At 46.4% G+C, this 17,826-nt stretch overlaps 1 protein-coding gene across 1 annotated transcript in view; it reads right to left on the minus strand.

Annotated features, from left to right (window-relative positions):
• Positions 1-17,826, minus strand: part of HSDL2 (hydroxysteroid dehydrogenase like 2) — a 206,577-nt gene that overhangs the window by 75,933 nt on the left and 112,818 nt on the right. The window contains exon 7 of the mRNA XM_086962057.1: positions 14,540-14,734. Coding sequence (XP_086818183.1) covers positions 14,540-14,734 — 195 coding nt within the window. The remainder of the gene's footprint in view (positions 1-14,539; positions 14,735-17,826) is intronic.

The following is a 17,826-nucleotide window of genomic DNA, read 5'->3' on the forward strand; positions in this document are numbered from 1 at the left end:
TACAGATTCTTAGAGATGCGAAGAGTATACCATACCACGGTAGAGAAACTCGTGTAATTGGGTCGATAATACTGCAGGCTGACCGCTAAGACAATAATTTAAATACAAGCACACTTCATTTCCTAAAACACTTTAAAAAAGGATTCCTACTTCTGGTTTGTCCTTCAAATGAAATAAATTATAATGAACACTGATCGAAATAAAGCAACAGAAAGAAGAAACTTTGGAACATTTTGGACAAGCTGTCCACGGGTTCTAGGTGACCGAGCAGAAGCAATCAAAACAGCATTGGTCGAGAGCAGGGCATCCCGAATCAAGTCTCAGCGGCGCCGTGCAACATCTTGTGATTCTATGCAAATCACTTAATCTCTCAGAGTGATTAATTGTTATGTTATGTAAATATGCTGCAAGCAGGGCCGGTCTGGCAATAGCGGGCATCAGGCAATTCCCCGGTGGGCCGCACGGGTGAAGGGCCGGTTTTGTTACAGGGCCGTTTTTGCAACATAGCTGCACAATCGGCCCTGTACCAAAATCGTCCGAAAACCGGCCCCTGCTAAGAGCTCGGCGGCACCTCCAACCCCCCCCCCCCCCCCCCCGAGTGAGGAGGAGGTGCTGGCCGAGCACTTTGCCAGGGCCGGTTGTGGTTCCCAGTCCGGCCCTGGCTGCAAGAGTAAAAGGCAAACCATTATGAAAATATAATTCCACCAAAGCGGATATTAACAGTATTTCCGCTGTGGGAAACTGGTAAGAGAAGCAGTTGAGAAACAAGCATTGGTTAATGCAGGAAAATAAGCTACAGCCAATAAAAATGGAGGAAAGGTAAGTGGCACACACAGGAACCAATGAGCAGCCAGTAAAGAGAGGAGGCAGGATCTAAATCCCTTTTAAGTTTATATTAAAACAAATAGATTTGTCAAGCACAGTGCAAGTGCAGACGAAACCAAAAAAGTTGTCAATTCACACTCCAATTTCAAGGATAGAAACATGTTTCTGCAACAACGTATGAGGAATTTTAGTAGTCTGTCCCACTCGCAAGAAGCATGTTCGTCCAGAGTCCAAGAACACAAATGCACTTGAATGATGTAATAAAACTATTTCATCAATTAGTTCCGTTCAGATGCTTTACGCTTTGATATACTGGGATCATTGCAATCTGATAGGGCCCATTAAGCACAGATCTAACTCGTGTGAGTGTTTAATGGAGGATGGTCTGAGAGCAGGTATGACAACCTGGATCTGTACCATTTCATGGCTGAGGACCGTTACCAATCCAATTTTCCAAAATAACAAGTACTGGCAATGCCGATAGGTCTGGCTTAAAGTGGATGAAGTACAGTACTGCAAAGCTTTGCAATTAGACAACATAGAATACTGGCAATTACTTTTGGGAAAGTAGCACATTCAATAGAAAAAGTTGCAATGGTTTAAAATCACTTTCGTATGTAAAATATAGAAGTGTGGTCTTTAAAAGGTAGTAGGCACTTAACGTTCGCTATAAATGTTAAGACGGACATTGTACCCTATGAGGTAATGAAATAATTTGCAGACATTATGCTGTAGGTCACATCTGTGCCACTGAGTGGCCTACAATTTAGATAAACGAAATGGCAGAATTTTATGGACTGTTTTCTATTGATATTTTCACATGATCGCCCATAAAAACAGCACTGTGCATGTATGAAACACAGTAGTATGGAGAATGTTAAAGTGATAAAAATGCTATGGTCTGAGAAGTAGTTGGAAGGGACATCAGGGGCTGCATGACACATGCGGTGCATTTTCCTTTATTACGCCAAGCGCACCTTTAAAACGGTGCGCCCGGCCTAATGAAGGAAAATGCGCTGCATTATGAGGAATGCGCTGCCCCAGGGCAGCCACAAACTCGTGCTGCCTTGGGGCAGCGCATTCACGTCAAATACGGAGTGGCTGCTTTACAGCCGAGCTGTGTTTCACTGTGCAGGCAGCAACTTACCTGCACTTTTAAAGGGGAACAGAGATACCCTTGCAGGCGAGTGCAATCATTGACTGCACCCGCCTGCAAGGGGATGTCTGGGGATCCATAGGACCGCCTTTACCCCCGGCGAAGAGCTGCTCTCGAGAGGCACACTGACAGTGCGCCACTTTTTAGGTGGTGCACTGTCAGTGCACCTCCTTAGGGCTTCTTTGCGCAGAGGAAAAGGGATTCCCTAATTTGCATGGGGTTAGCTCCCATGCAAATGAGAGAACATCCCCTTGAAGACGTGCTGGCGCTTTATGTGCGCCCACGCTATTGGTATCACAGAAGAGGTCGCACAAGTATATGTGGCCCCGTCTCTAATACTGAAGTGCCCCGGGGGCGTGCAAAGCAGGCGCAGACGCCAGTTGCACCCATGTGGCACTTAGGGGTCGATTCCGATTCGGGAAAAACCGCTCCGTATAGCAGTTCAGAGCATTTTTCCCGTACGAATTGTACCCTGCAACGTCCCCCGTACGTACGACGAAGTACGATTCGTACCAGGAGCCGTACTCCGTACGAGTCGTACAAGACACTGTACGACTCTAATCTCCGTACGATTCTCTCTCGGAACCCGCTGTACGCGACATCTGTACGGTTCGCGGCTGGTTTTTACGACCCAGCAAGTACGATACGTGTCGGGTACGCACCGTACGACCTTTTTCTACAGGAGCTGAAAACAGCCGTAAAAGCAGAGTTCGTGCCGAAACAGGTATGGAACGGCCCCCCGGGTACGGTGCGTACCCCCCATGATCGCTGGTGTACGCACAGTACCCCTGCGATCATGGGGTGTACGAGCCGTACCCCCATTGTACGATTGGTGTACGATCGGTGTACGAGCCGTACCCCATGTACGATCGGTGTACAAGCCATACCCCCATTGTACGATCGGTGTACGAGCCGTACCCCATGTACAATCGGTGTACGAGCCCTACCCCCATTGTACGATCGGTGTACAAGCCGTACCCCATGTACGATGGGGGTACAGCCGTACCCCATGTACGATGGGGGTACAGCTCGTACACCGATCGTACATGGGGTACGGCTCGTACACTGATCGTACAATGGGGGTACGGTACACCGATCGTACAATGGGGGTACGGCTCGTACACCGATCGTACATGGGGTACGGCTCGTACACCGATCGTACACCAATCGTACAATGGGGGTACAGCTCGTACACCTATCGTACATGGGGTACGGCTTGTACACCGATCGTACACCAATCGTACAATGGCGGTACGGCTCGTACACCCCATGATCGCAGGGGTACGGTGCGTACCCCTGCGATCAAGGGGTGTACGGACCGTACGGTGTGTATGTGTTTGTGTGCTTCTCCGTACGACTCGCCCTTACCTGACGTGAACCGTACGAATTGCGTCCTCATACCCCGGTCCAGATCGTACTCGTCGGGTCATACGGCATGTGTACGAGTCGTACGGTATGTGTACGAGTCGTACCGTTCACGGTTTCAGCCTTGCAATACGTACGGATCGCGACGATTCGGACGGACGGACGGGTACGATTCGTACGGAGAGGGCTTCGGATACAAATCGTACGGACGTTTTTTTTCCTAAATCGGAATCGACCCCTTAATGTAATATGGCCCTTGGAGGCTATCACAGAGAGAGAGAGAGTGCTGATATTTTGAATAACAGAAGGATTGCAGAGGGTGATGACTGGGCAAAGTGCTCTGCATAAATAAAGGTATGGGAGTGTGAAGAGAGGAGCGAGGCATATACAGAGCGCATCCAACTTGTTAAGTAACCACAAGGCTGGCAGAGGGGCACATATCTGTCTGTATGCTCCATCTCTGGGTGGTGTGATCTTATAAAGACAGGGGCTGCACCCAGGTCGCCCCACTTACCAACCCATCCCGATACAATTCATGCTCATATGATGGATGGATGAATGGATTGTGAATAAACAGCTGAACAGGTGGATGTATAAATTGAAAACTGGTGTGTGGATGGACACACATCTCAGCACATTTATCGAGAGGGGAAGTAAGTATCAACCTGTCTGTATATGACGTAACTGTGTTTGTTGCCTCTATTTCATATCAGACATTTCTCTGCCATTTCCTATTATTGCAACTATCTGTTTAGATGTCATGGTCTCGTACACATAGTACGTAAAGTATATGCTTAAGGTTAAGTAAAAGAAAGACTGGTAGAGGGGCGCATACCTGTCAGCTCCTTCTCCGAAAGACAATGGAAGCTGTCAAAGTACACCCTCCAACCCCCTAAATGCACTTCATGTATTTCTAAACAACAAGATTGACTTCACAATCTGATAGACCCTTCTGCGTTGATTTCTCAGGGTTTCCTGGTCAATCCCAGTCTTCTTGAGAGTCTTCCTGATCCAGGTTGTAGTGTCTACTTTTCCTCTGGTAGAATGAGCTGTAGGCTTCCCTGGCAGGGATTTGTTCGATAGCTAATAGCATAATGTGATAACGGATACTATCAATCTAGCAATAGACTGTGGCTGGGCTGTGGCTAGAACTGGTCTGATTTGAAATTTGTTAACAGTTGATTCGTTTTTTTGTTTAATCTAGATAGCAGCAAATAATAACTCCTAATATTTAGATAATGCAGAGCTTGTTCTGTAGCAGATGAAGGATTGGGAAAGAAAGTAGGCAAAGTAATACTTTGGTTAGCATGAAATTCCAAAACTACATTTGGTAGTGATGAAGTGTGTCCTCATCAAGCCTCTGTTAGAGTAACATACTGTATGGCTCTACTGCAGCTAAAGCTCGCAATTCAGCTTCACAAGAACTATTAATGAAAGAAGATTAAAATTGGTTTGTTTTCTCATCTACTGATAGAACTAACAACAGGGAGACCTGCTCTATATTTAGTGGTGTAGAGGAACTCACCAACTGTTGAGGTGACAGGAGACTCCTTCAAGGTAAGACTTGGCAATTTGTAGGTGCCCCTTTTCGGTTTGGGATTGGGTTGTTCAAATACTCTTACCCGGTAGGGCATTTAGAATGTTACCCTTTTCTCTACAATCTTTACCATTTAGTTCGTAATACTATACTAAATGTCCAATCTTGGATTCACATGAATTGAATGTTCACAAGACTTTCTGCAAATTGGATTAGTGGTAAGCCAATGTAGATTACTTTCAGGTGGCTGTAGAAATACAATCTATGGAGGTTTTGTGGATTGCATTTAACTGGAGTGAATTTTTGTGAGTGGATAACAGGTGGTACTACTGTTAATCAAACTAGACAATGTTGACAATGATGACGAATAATCACATTAATTAATGGAAATTTAAAGAGTAGAAACTAGCACTACTGTTGACAATTTTGGAAATAACGTGATTCCACCAACTCTGCTTGGAAGTCGATATTTAAACTGTCAAAACATTAAAGTTCGAATCAAAGGGCAGTATAATAGAGAGGAGATTAGTTGACAGCACGTGGATAAGAGTTATACTTGGGTAATAATATTGGATCAAAATTGAAGTGCTATGATGCAGACAAACTGGAAATAGACCAAACAGTAATGAGACTAAGGATAGTGTTTAATCTTTTGCTCCTTTTATGTAAAGAGTTTTGAAGAGTGTACAAACTAGTGTAAATATGAAAATTGCTCTTTTGCATAGTATGGTGTTGTTTTTGACTTACTGAAAAATTAGATGTAGAATTTAACATGTGGACCTATGAAGTATTGGCAAAAAAATGTTTTAGTGTTCTTAAATGTGCGTCTTTTGTATGTTTGTATATAGAGTATCTTAAGTACAAAATGACTGTTTTTGTAAAAGATTTTTTTGTTCTTGGTCTATTTGTTCCTTTGTCTGATTGTTTTTCTAATGTAGTGTTTGTGCTGTATGTTTTTATGTTTAAACAGCCCTTAAGAAGTCCTACGAGAACAGGGACGAAGCGCGTAGGCTGTTCCCAATGTGCACTTGTCTTTTTTGTAATAGAATAAGTTTTGAAAAAAATAAAGATGATAAACAATCCGACATTTGGAGTATTATGTAACTAGTACTTGTTTTTCCTGCTGTCATTTAACTAGGTGAAGAGTAAGACACTTGCTGTCACTGTGCTTGAATATTAATACTATACAAGCAAAATGTGTGATGTACTTTTGATTAACTATGAACTACTGGTGAAATGAGCAAAGTATATATATATATGACGAAGCTGGAATAGTGAAACGCGTCTGTCAGGGGTGAAGGGGGGGTTTGCATTAAATTTACTTAAATCGGATTTCAGTGTGCTTGCCATTTTTTCGACTCTATAGTTGAACGTGTTGCAATATATATATAAATATATCTATATATCTATATATCTATATATCTATATATCTATATATCTATATATCTATATATCTATATATATATATATATATATATATATATATATAGTGCTCCTCGAAATTGTGAACTTGGATGTAAAGATTTGGGTTTTGCGGTTACCCCATAAGAGTGAGCATTGTTCTGAAGAATAGTAGGGACAAACGGTGTGCAGGCGAATTCTATGACCAAAACCATTCCTTCTGTCGTATTAAAGCTCGGAATTTACACACTGTCTACACAAAGGTTGAATGATTGAATGAAAACACTGTTACTAATAAGATAAGTACATCGCATGTGCTAGATCCTGGAAAATCAATGTTTACCATTGTAAAAAATATGTACGTTTTGTGAAAAAGTAACACATTGAATTTGATATCAAACCCTCCCAGAAATATAAACCGGGAAGAATGGGGATGTGTTTGCTATAGAAACACGCACTAGCAAAACCAGATGTGTTTCCCCATTTCAGAAGTATGTGTGGAAATTATTTCCAATAAAAAAATATTTTGGACATATTTGGTTCAGGTAACATGCTCACACAGTACCTGATGTCCTGTACAATTGGTGAAGCTTGCTTTGTATTGTGCATCTGAGCCTGTGATTCTGAGGCTTTGCATTTTGTATCTTGCATGTTGTAGATCACAGAGCGTGCACTTGGGGCTGTAGAACCCATGCTGTCTTTTATCATGGAGACGGCGGCAGCGGCGGTGGCGGCACAGGGAGATTAAGTGAACTGGAAGCTGAACACTCACCGAACAGAAGAGCAGCTGGGAGCAGCAAAGGCGACGAACACCAGGAAACAATTAAAACAACGGCAATCCAAAACCAGCCCAAACAGGTTAAACAAGCCTGGAGGGGTATGGTGCAAAGAAAAGGCACACTCTGAACGTGTCAGACATTCGATATCGCAGGAAACAATGAAAGACTGTGTGTGTTTGTAAACATACGACATCAGCTTAGCCCAAGAAGATTCAAACGAAAAAAATAGTGTGCAGAAATAAAATTAAATGCCCAGAAGAGTACCACCACATGAATAGGGCCAGTGCCCATGGGAGGGAAAAAAAACAACAAATGGCAGGACAAATGTAACCAAATCACCACTTAAAAGCTAGGTTTTCCAAACGGCACACAAAAGAACGATTGAAAAAAGGTGGGCGTGGTCGAAGCCCACAGAGAAGATTCAGCATGTCTCGAAGAGACAGCGCATGCGCTGCCTAGGCGAGACCTAAAAACTACTGTCTAGCACAAGCATTCAATGACTAAATACAGGGTGGGAGAAGTAGAGTAGAGTGTGGGAGAGGAAATCGCTAGATATAGCTTGTCCAAGGTGTGTATCTAATAGCCAAGTGTTGTGTATTGTGTTAACTGATCAAGTGTCACAACGGCCAGAGGTGAAATTGTTAAAAAAGTAACGTCAGATAATGTGATTCATTTTATGAAGGAAGCATTTCAAAGAGGTTTTACTAAAAGAGTGGTGACAGAGAATGGTGTACAATTAACATCAGCGTGGGAATGTTCCCAAAAGTGAGCACAATGGTGCACGGCCAACCTCTTGTCCACGGGTCCAAAGACTAACAAAAGAGAGATTGACACAGGAGCTGAAGTAAAACAACAAGTTTATTAATCACTCATAAGTGGGACCATGTCCACACAACACTCAAGTATTGTGGGAGGAGATACCTTGAACTCACAAACCATTGTCCTTATATACAGTTTTGTTGCAATATAAGCATATGGACAGAAATGGAAAGAGCAAGTTTAAACACAGGAATATCTATCAGCAAACAAGGGCAGATGGATGACCACTTGGTCAGCAAATAGGGAGGGGGAGCAGGAATGCTTATGGCAGCAGTAAACAATCAATAGATAGCCTCTAAGACCAGGTGCACCGGCAGCTACAAACCCCCCAGCATGTACATTGCCGAGCTATGTCAAAATAGGTCAACTAAAATAGATGACACAAGCAAGGTAAAAAGACAAACTGCAGAGGACGAAGGAAATGAAATGGAAGCCACAGCCAAAATGACTGTTGCTTATGCTAATATAAAATATTACGTGTTTCCACATCAGGAGAAATGAAATTGTTTTGATCTAGTAACAGGATTGAACATATACGCATATCTGTATGTTATCCACAGAGCAATGATACTGTGGAGCAATGGATACACGTTAAAAGAAGGATTTCAACTTGCCATTGCTAATAGTAAAGATAGCTATAAAAAGATTAAGGAATTACAATGGAGCTACCGCTACACACCAAAGAATGTTGGGGATATACCCCTATTTTGAAAAGATGAGAGGTAGGAAGCAACGTGTTAGCTAAAACAAATGTTGATGTTGGATGTAAAAAGCAAGGTGTATGATGGTAGTGTTAATAGTGAAGTTAACAGAAGGTTCCCGGGAAGATCTATCTTGGGTCCCAATGAAGAATGTAGCGAGTCATTACCAGCTTTACAAGTGGGTCATTGGGTGTCTGTGAAGAAAGGGAAATATGTTAAGTTTGGGAAATGTAAGTTTTCAGATCCTTTGAAGATAATTAGAATGGTGAACAGGTGGTTGAGTTATCGGATTGCAACGTGTGTAGTAAGAGTAAGGTGGTTAGGTTACCAACCTGTTTGTGGTCAAAAGAGCAAAAAGATACTGATCGATTGTCACTCAAAGATATGGATGAAAAACAAGTTTCAACTAAACGCATGAGACAGGCACCCACTTGTAGCAAAGATTATCATATGTATTAAATACAAGTGAGTGACCGTGTTAATTGTGAATGCATTTCTTTGCTCTGGACCAGTTTATGTGCAGTCTTATTTTGTATTGCTGAATATACCTTTCTCTGGAGGAAAGTAGCTATTCTATGTTAGGATAAGTATTTTATGCTCCAATATGTAATACATTACGTATTTTGTTTTCACATTTTTAGAGTATTTGTAGCTGAGCAATTTATCATCCCATGTTTAAGTTTTTTTTTTTTCACAACAAATTTTTATTGATTGATCAGGTAAAGGCATATCCACAGCTCTCCACAGTCAGGAGATCGCTGCCAAATATCAACACATGTATTAATATCTTACAAACCCAATCAATAAAAAAGGAACTACCCCCCTATTCCCCCCCCCACCTCCCACAGCCACCCAACAACCCCTCTATCCACCCCTTATCCCTCCCTAACCCAGTGCACGTGATCACAGTGATCCTCCAATAACTGTATCATGCCAGGCACCATGCGCCTCCTTAGGCCTGAAGTCCATCGTCCAAATCCGGACTATCTTCAGGTTCTGCTGGAGGCTCCAGAGTTAAACCCCTATAGTCGGCCCACCTTTTCCAAATTTTGTAATGTTTTCGGGGGCATCCTCTGGCCTCAAACACTGGGCGCTCCAACCCCATAAAATAGTCCAGCCCTGCCTTCGATACGTTCAGTGGGGGGGCTCGCTCATTCTTCCATGCTCGTGCCAAGTCCCGTTTGGCCACCACTAGACCCAGTAACCAGAAGTGACGTTTGTAGACATTCCCTCCCACGCCCTCCCGCACATCGAGAAGGCCCAAACGATGGGTACGGGGAAGATCCCATCCCAGTACCTCCATCAGACAGCTCCATACACCATTCCAGAATCTGGTCAGGCCAGCACAAGACCATACAGTATGCAGCAGAGTACCCATCTCAGCTCCACATCGCAGGCACTCCGGGGACGCAATCAGGCTCGCTTTCCACAACCGCTCCCGTGTATAGTAAGCCCTATGCAAATATTTAAATTGGACTAACCTGAGCCGTATCGCAATAGCAGTCCCTCGCGGGGACTCCAAGGCCTCCCTCCAATCATCCTCATCCAGGGGTCCGACGTCCCTTTCCCAGGTTTCCTTTAATGGAAGTAGGGAAGAGGAACAGTGAGTGACTAGTGTTTGGTAAATACGGGACACCTTCTTATCCCCGAGGTCTCCCATGAAAAAAGTGCTTCCATGGGGCTGAACTCCGGCAGCGTCTCCAAACCTACTAAACTAGGCGCGAGCGCGTGACGAAACTGCAGGTATCTGAAAAATTGGGTTTTGGGCATATGGAATTCGTCCCTAAGCTCCTGGAATGACTTGAGGGCTACACCGGTCATAACATTTCCCAGCGAAGAGATCCCAATAGAATCCCATCCGCCAAACCCCGCTAGCGAGGCCAGTGCGGGGAGTTGCCCGTTATTCCACAACGGGGTCTCTGCCGTCAATCTACCCCACCAGCGCATGCGACGCAGTGCTTGTCGCCAAATCGCAAAAACCACTTGTGTGGCACATGGCAGTCGCCTCCGTAGTCTGGCCGAGTATAAGATCGTGTGCAGCGTGTTGTCCCCCATCAGCGAGCGCTCTAGGGCATAGGCCGGGTCTCCTCCATCTCCGTACCACCAATAATTCAGCACTAACAAATGGGAGGCCTGATAATACGACAGTACGTCCGACGTAGCAAGACCACCACAATATGTGGATAGGAAGCATGTACGCAGCGCCACCCTGGCGGCACCCCCAGCCCACAAGAAGCGGCCTAGGACAGAATTGACCTGCTGGAACCACTGAGGTGCGATCCGGTGCGGATGATTCTGCAGCCGATATAAGAGGCACGGAAGTGCGACCATTTTAAAGATCACAGACCTACCATATATAGTAGGAGGCATCCGGGACCACGTTTTTAATGTCCGTCTGGACCTTCTCCCATACCGGGATCACGTTGCGCTCCCATGAGATCGCCGCGGACTCGGACAGGAACACGCCAAGATACATCATGCCCACGGCCGCCACCTGCAAGGCTGACGCCCAAGAGCCCGCACCTGCCCCGTCACCCAGCACCCATAGGGTGGACTTGCGCGGGTTAAGATAGAGGCCCGATACCTCGCCAAATATGCGCATGGTTTCCAATACTCGGGGGCCCGATCTATTTAAGTCCGTGAGGACGAAGAGGACGTCATCCGCATAGAGTGCGATCCTGTCAGTGAGTCCCCCATCCCACACGAAGCCCCGTAGCTGCGCGTCGATGCGTACCCAAGAGGCCAGGGGCTCCATGGCCAGCGCAAAAAGTACGGGGACAGCGGGCACCCCTGACGGGTCCCCCGACCGATTGGAAACCTCTCTGAAACCGCTCCGGAGACACGCACGGACGCCGTAATGTCAGTATATGGCAGTTTGAGATACGAAATAAACACAGGGCCTAGATTAAGATGGGGCGGGAGCGCAAATAGGTAGGTCCAACTCACAGAATCAAATGCCCTATCGATATCCGCCAACAGTAGGGCTGCCCGCACCCCAGTGGCCCCCATCGCGTCCACAGCCGTCTGCGCCCGTCTAATGTTGTGCCGCGTTGCCCTGCGTGGCATAAAGCCAGCCTGATCCGGACCAGATCGGCTACGTAGGGGAGAAGACGATTCGCCAACGCCTTTGCCAGCAGTTTAGCTTCAATGTTGAGCAAAGATATAGGGCGATACGAGTCATGTCGGTCAGGCGGCCTACCCGGCTTCTGAAAAACCACCACTTCAGCGTGGCGCCAGTCAGCTGGCAGCCGACCCAGCTCCCGCGCTGCCTCCAGCGCAGTCCTGTAGTGGGACCCCAATTGGAGTTGGAATTTCTTGTAGAATTCACACGGGAAGCCGCTCAGCCCGGGTGCCTTCCCTGTGTTGAGCTGCCCCAGCGCATCACCCAGCTCCTCCGCCGTAAGAGGGAGGTCCAATGCTGCTCGCGTCTCATCGGATACTGCCTTCGGGGGCAGGTCGGCAATAAATTTATCGACTGCATCAGCCGGAAGGCAATCCTGCGGCGCATATTGCCCCGCATAATATAGGGCAAAACTAGCTGCCAGTTCAACCGGGTCTGTTATCGTGACACCGTCCCCATCCGTGAGTCCTGGCAACGTAAGTGGCTGCAGGGTACCTTGACATAACCTATGGAGCATAGTACAGGACTTGTCTCCCCACTGATATATCCTACTCCGCGTGGCCAGCCATGCCTGTTGGGCCTCATCTATCAACACTGACGCATAGGACTGTTGCGCCTGTAGGAGCAGCCGCACCGCCACATCATCCCCCTCTCTCTGACACCGCCACTCCAGAGCTTCCACACGCGCCGCAGCTGCAACTATAGCCTCCCGACGTCGGCGACGGGCTGCCGCGCACCACGCTATGTCGATTCCCCTCAATCTGGGCTTCATGGCTTCCCAGACCACCGTCACATCTATGTCCGCTACAAGGTTTGCCTGCAGGTATTGGGCAATCGCACCCGCATGTGCTGTACATATTCAGCTTGCTGAAGGTGCCACAAAGACATCCTCCACCGAAACGGTTGTCTCTTCCTATGCAGTTCAATATCCACGGCCACAGGGGAGTGGTCAGACAACCCCCTAGGCAAGATACCTGCCTCCCGCACCCTACTCAGAAATGCACAGGGCACAAAAACATAGTCTAGTCGCGAGAAGGAACCATGCACAGCAGAAACATAGGTATACTCTCGGGCCTTAGCATGCATGTGTCGCCAAACATCCACCCAGCCCATCCCTTCCACCATCGCACTCAGCCAGGTAGGGGCGGCAGCAGCAGTCAGCGTCTCTCGCGGTCTCCGACGGTCCACATGCACATCCATCACATCGTTCCAATCTCCTCCCAGCACTGCTAGGGACTCCAGGATTTCCGCCCACACCGCAAACAACCTCTCAGCCAGGGACCACTGCAACGGGGGAGGGGCATAAATACTCCCAAACACAACAGATTCCGTACCCACCATTCCCTTCACAAAGACGTACCGGCCCTGCGGGTCTATCCACTGTCGCTCATGAACGTAAGCCAACCTGCGATGGACCAAGATGGCGACTCCCCTGGAGCCCCTGGAAAACCCAGCATGAAAAACCTGTTGGTAACCAAATCACTGAAGGCTAAGCACCTTAGTCCCCATCATGTGCGTCTCTTGTAGCAGTAAGACATCTGCTGCTATCCTCTTCCCCCACCGCAAAATCGCCCCCCTCTTAATTTTATCCAGCATCCCCCTAACATTCCAACTCAATATGTGCATGGACGCCCTGGAGGGCCCCGGAGTTGATGCATCAGCCATGACCAAATGGGACACAACACAAAGGCACCCAGCACCAGGCCCAGGCGCACAGCACAGTCAGTAGCAAGGCATTAGAAGTCACGTGCAGCCCCCACCAACCCCCCCAGACCCCCCCACCCACACCCCCCCAGAACATTCCCCTCAACTCCCTGTCCCCTTTCCCCTGCCACTCACCCCTATACCTCATAGAACTCTGAAGTATCTGTCACGGCATGGGCAACCTCGGACCCAAAACAGAGCGCCCAAAACAGAGCGCCCAAGGCCAACCATACCAATGGATCCCAACTACCCACTCAACCAAAAAGAACTCCCCCCCCCCCCCCCCCCGCCAATTCCCACTCGTGTAGGAGGCAAGTAGCCCCTGCATAAAAGCTCCCCGAATCCCACCCGCAGCCCCACACAATCACAAGTATGTAAAGCAGCAGTGGCTATATACTTAGTCTTCAATTGTCCGATCAGCAAGGCACAGCCATTCAACTCTTCCCAGCGGGAGCCCGTGACATACGCAGACAAAGACGCCCCCCTGAAGTCCCTCAATTATCCTTTCCGGAGTGGTCAGAGTCAGTAGGCGCCCCGTCCTGTTTTCCACTGCGAGAAGAGGAGCGCTTCCGCGATCTAGATCTCCTGTTCCTCTTGCCCCGGACACTCTGGTCACCCCGCTCCTGCGATGAGCCCCTCGACGGACCCGGGTCCAGGCCCGGTTGGGCATGCGGCCGGACCCTCACCGTCTCATCCGTCCATTTCCCATGTTTAAGTTTGTTCAGTTGTATCAATATTTTTCTTTGCATATTTTATTTGTGTACTGTTTCCATGTTGTGTTTTTACAAAGGAAAATGTGTGGCATTCTGGTAGGAACCTGCGGATGTACTGTGGAATCTTGTATGTTTTGCATTTAACAAATGTCAGTTAGCTCAAGCATCCTCTCCAGAGAAGAAGCGACTTCCTTATGTGCTGAATAAACCCACTAACCTCCGCATGGACGGACATGGCATTTTATTTAGTCTGTAACTTAATTGATATACTTACAACAATACATTAGGCCTTGAGCATGATCTCAGGTATTGCAGGATCTGTATGACCAATCAAATGAAATCTGATTCAATGACTAATCAACCGCAGATGCTACCAAAGCAAAGAAAGACAAGCATTTAACAGAATGACTCTTCTTACCCGGTGTCACAGCATAAACATCAAAATCGCGTACGCCTTCTTCCTTCAGAAGCTGCTCATCAATGACGAAGTTGCCAGTGAAGCTCTTTGGCTTGGTTAGAATGGAATAGGCTGCATCAGCAATGATGTCTGGTGTTCTGCACTGCTTCTCTATACCAGATCCTCCAAGCATTGCCATTGCAGCTGTGTGTATTGCTACAAGACACAAACAGGCAAATTCCCATTACATTCATATACCTGCTAGACTTTTCAGATGATAACAGAAATCAAAAAGGCTTTCCCTGCAAACAGTTTCAGGAAACAACAAAAACATAAATTGTAGGCGAGTGGTCCTAATCTACAACAAGCTGTCACCTGTAAAAAATACATCTGTTGCAAAAAAAGAACCTCAAATCTTCTCTCCTGATTGTATCTCCCATGTGTTAGTATCACTATTTAAAAAGAATGGAATTACTATCTGCGAAAGCCCAAAGAAACATCTTATTTAGTTTAGAGCATATTCAAGCCTGACATACTCATGAAGAGGGCTTGTGTAAGAAGTCATGTTAAGTCCGACTTCCAGCTTCCAAGCCTTGCCTTTGCTTTACTCACACACTCTCCCATTGCATTTCCTATCTCTAATTCTTTACTGGTGTAAGACTATCCACCTTTACCCTAATCAGGCATTTCACTGGTGAGGATAGATGTATTTGCTCGATTCCTGAGTGGAGTGCCTTTACACTGTCAATCCTCAGGATGCTGCAATGGAAACTATATGAAGGATGTTGGAGTTGCACAGGAATGATAATGATATTCTTGTGGAATTTATTGAGTAATTATTTGAAATAGTGCTGACAAGAAACATTTTTTTTGCATTAGAAAAAAAAAGTATAATTTGCAAATGAAAGACATCGCTATGGTTGCATGTTTTGCACTGGACATAGCGAATCACTTTGTACCTGATTTTGAGTCCAACATAATGCTATGTCCTGATAATCACCATAGAGGTAATATCTATTAGTGGCACAGATACACAAATGAAAATTTCATGATATGGCAGGGTGGCACAGGTGGTCCACAGGAGTTAATTATCTGGCTCAATGACCAGATTGAGGATCTGAAATACACAACTAATTGGATTGAGGAATAGATCAATTATCATGGTCCTGATTACACATGAGAGAGGTGAACCACACTATACCGCAAACCCACTGATAAAAACTCACTACTCCTGTGATGTAGCGACTTCACACAGGCAGCTAGAGACAACATGCCATAAGTTCAATTGTTACGGATCCAACACTGCTGCAGTGACAGACATGGTTACTTTAGAGAGGTGGAAGGTCTTTCCAAGAGACTGACAGAGAGAGGTTATCCCAAGAAGATATGTAGGCCATTGAGGCAAACTTTTTTATTCCCCAAGAGAATCCCTACTGACTATTACAGAATGAGACAACCAAAATAGGCATAAAGTTATGATTAGCACCTTTAAGCACCTTTAATCCCTTGAACAATTCCATTCAAAAGATTGTGAAAAGGCATTGGTACCTGTTGAAAGATCCAATTAACATTCCCATGTGTCAGCCATCAAACGCAATAAAAGTATGGTGAATTTTGAAGTTTCGTGCTCACAGGAAGAATTTTAAATCCCAGAGCCTCACTGCATATTGAAGACTACCCCCATGATAAGACAGTACACTGTCAAGTATGCAAGTTTATCTTGAATACAAAAGTACTTTAAGTGGACTCAAAGACAAACCTGCTTGTTTACTTGTTCTACAGGCTTATAGACAGTTGGCATATGTCCTGATGAGACCTGCAGATCGGACACAACCTGGGGCCTTTTCATGTAGTTGTTATTAACCCCTTGTGCGCGGCCACGATTCTGCGCCTGTGTGGCGTTTTTCAAAGTGGGCGGGTTCATGACGGCCCCCAGCCGTTATCAGCACCCGCCCACCGTGATGCATGACGGCTGGGGGCCGTCATCAGCATCGAAGGTGTTAAAGAACGGTGATGGATTAAACCCAGATCAGTTGACTGGGGGTGAGTGTTTGTATTGTCAACGCTCCGTCCATCACCCCCTTTGGTTTTTCTTTGTTCGCCCTAAGTTGGCAGGGTATGCTCAGACGTGAGTCCCTTGCTCACTTTGCCACTGGATTCAAGCAAGCCCGGCCGAAGAAGGCTGCAATGCCAGAAACCGGTCCTGGGAAGCTTGATTCCTGTCCAGGGAAGACATGGCTTGGCAGTTTGGGCTGGACTGTTCCCATGAGGCACAGGGTCAGACTGATTTGCATATGGCCATGTCTGAACTGGGGTGGCGGAGTGAGCTAAAGAACGGTGAAGGATTAAACCCGGATCAGTTGACTGGGGGTGAGTGTTTGTATTGTCAATGCTCCGTCCATCACCCCCTTTGGTTTTTCGTTGTTATTGAATCCACACTGATACTATTTTGTACACTGCACTACTGTCTTTTTCATTGTTATTGTAATATTGATTTTTGTGGACTTATGACTGCAGAACCTGCAACAGTGGCTCATGGATACATTTGGATTCAATTATATGGATTTATTTGTTCCTACAGGTGGGCTAGATGCAAAACACCTAACGCTCAGGATCTCATGTTGCGTCAGCCGTCTGACAAGGAGAAGCCTGTGCTTCTTAGACCTCTTTTTGTGCTTAGAGGCCTTCCCTTCTAACGAGAACGGGAGCGACGCGGTGCAGAGCGCTGAGCCTCCAGCAGCTTTCGGGAAAGCTCCTGCAAAGCCTTTGGGTTCATGGCCGGGGACTCAGAGCACGACTTTGGGTCGTGGTCGCGCTCCAGACACCAGACGCACATCAGGTGCGGATCTGTCACAGACATCATTCGATGGCAGGAACTGCAGGGCTTGAAGCCGGTCCTTCGCAGGGGACTCGTCGGCGCACCAGGAGTCTACGACTCCAAAAAGACAACAAAAAGTCGAAAAAAGTTAGCCAAAAAGCAGCTAGTGGTACCTCTCTGGATCTGTGCTAGGCTGGCGCAGAAAAAAGAAAGAACTGACATCAGCGGGCATGGGCGGCATCTATGTAGGTTTCGCAACGTCATCCCGGCCGCGGAGCTGACCGGTTCCACCTAATGCCATGCGGGGGGATGGAGCGGGTACTGCTGAAAGAAAAATTCAACCGGATCCAGACGGACACCTGGGGGGAAATTCTAAGGTAAAGGGATCTACAACTAATAGTCTCAATCTGATATTACCTTCGTGTGCAAATATATTCTACACCTTAGTAATAGATAAGCTCGATTTCTAGTTTCTAATTATACAAAAGTG

Source organism: Lissotriton vulgaris, chromosome 3_1 (genome assembly GCF_964263255.1).
Source record: "Lissotriton vulgaris chromosome 3_1, aLisVul1.2, whole genome shotgun sequence".
In the NCBI taxonomy this organism is placed as follows: Eukaryota; Metazoa; Chordata; class Amphibia; order Caudata; family Salamandridae; genus Lissotriton; species Lissotriton vulgaris.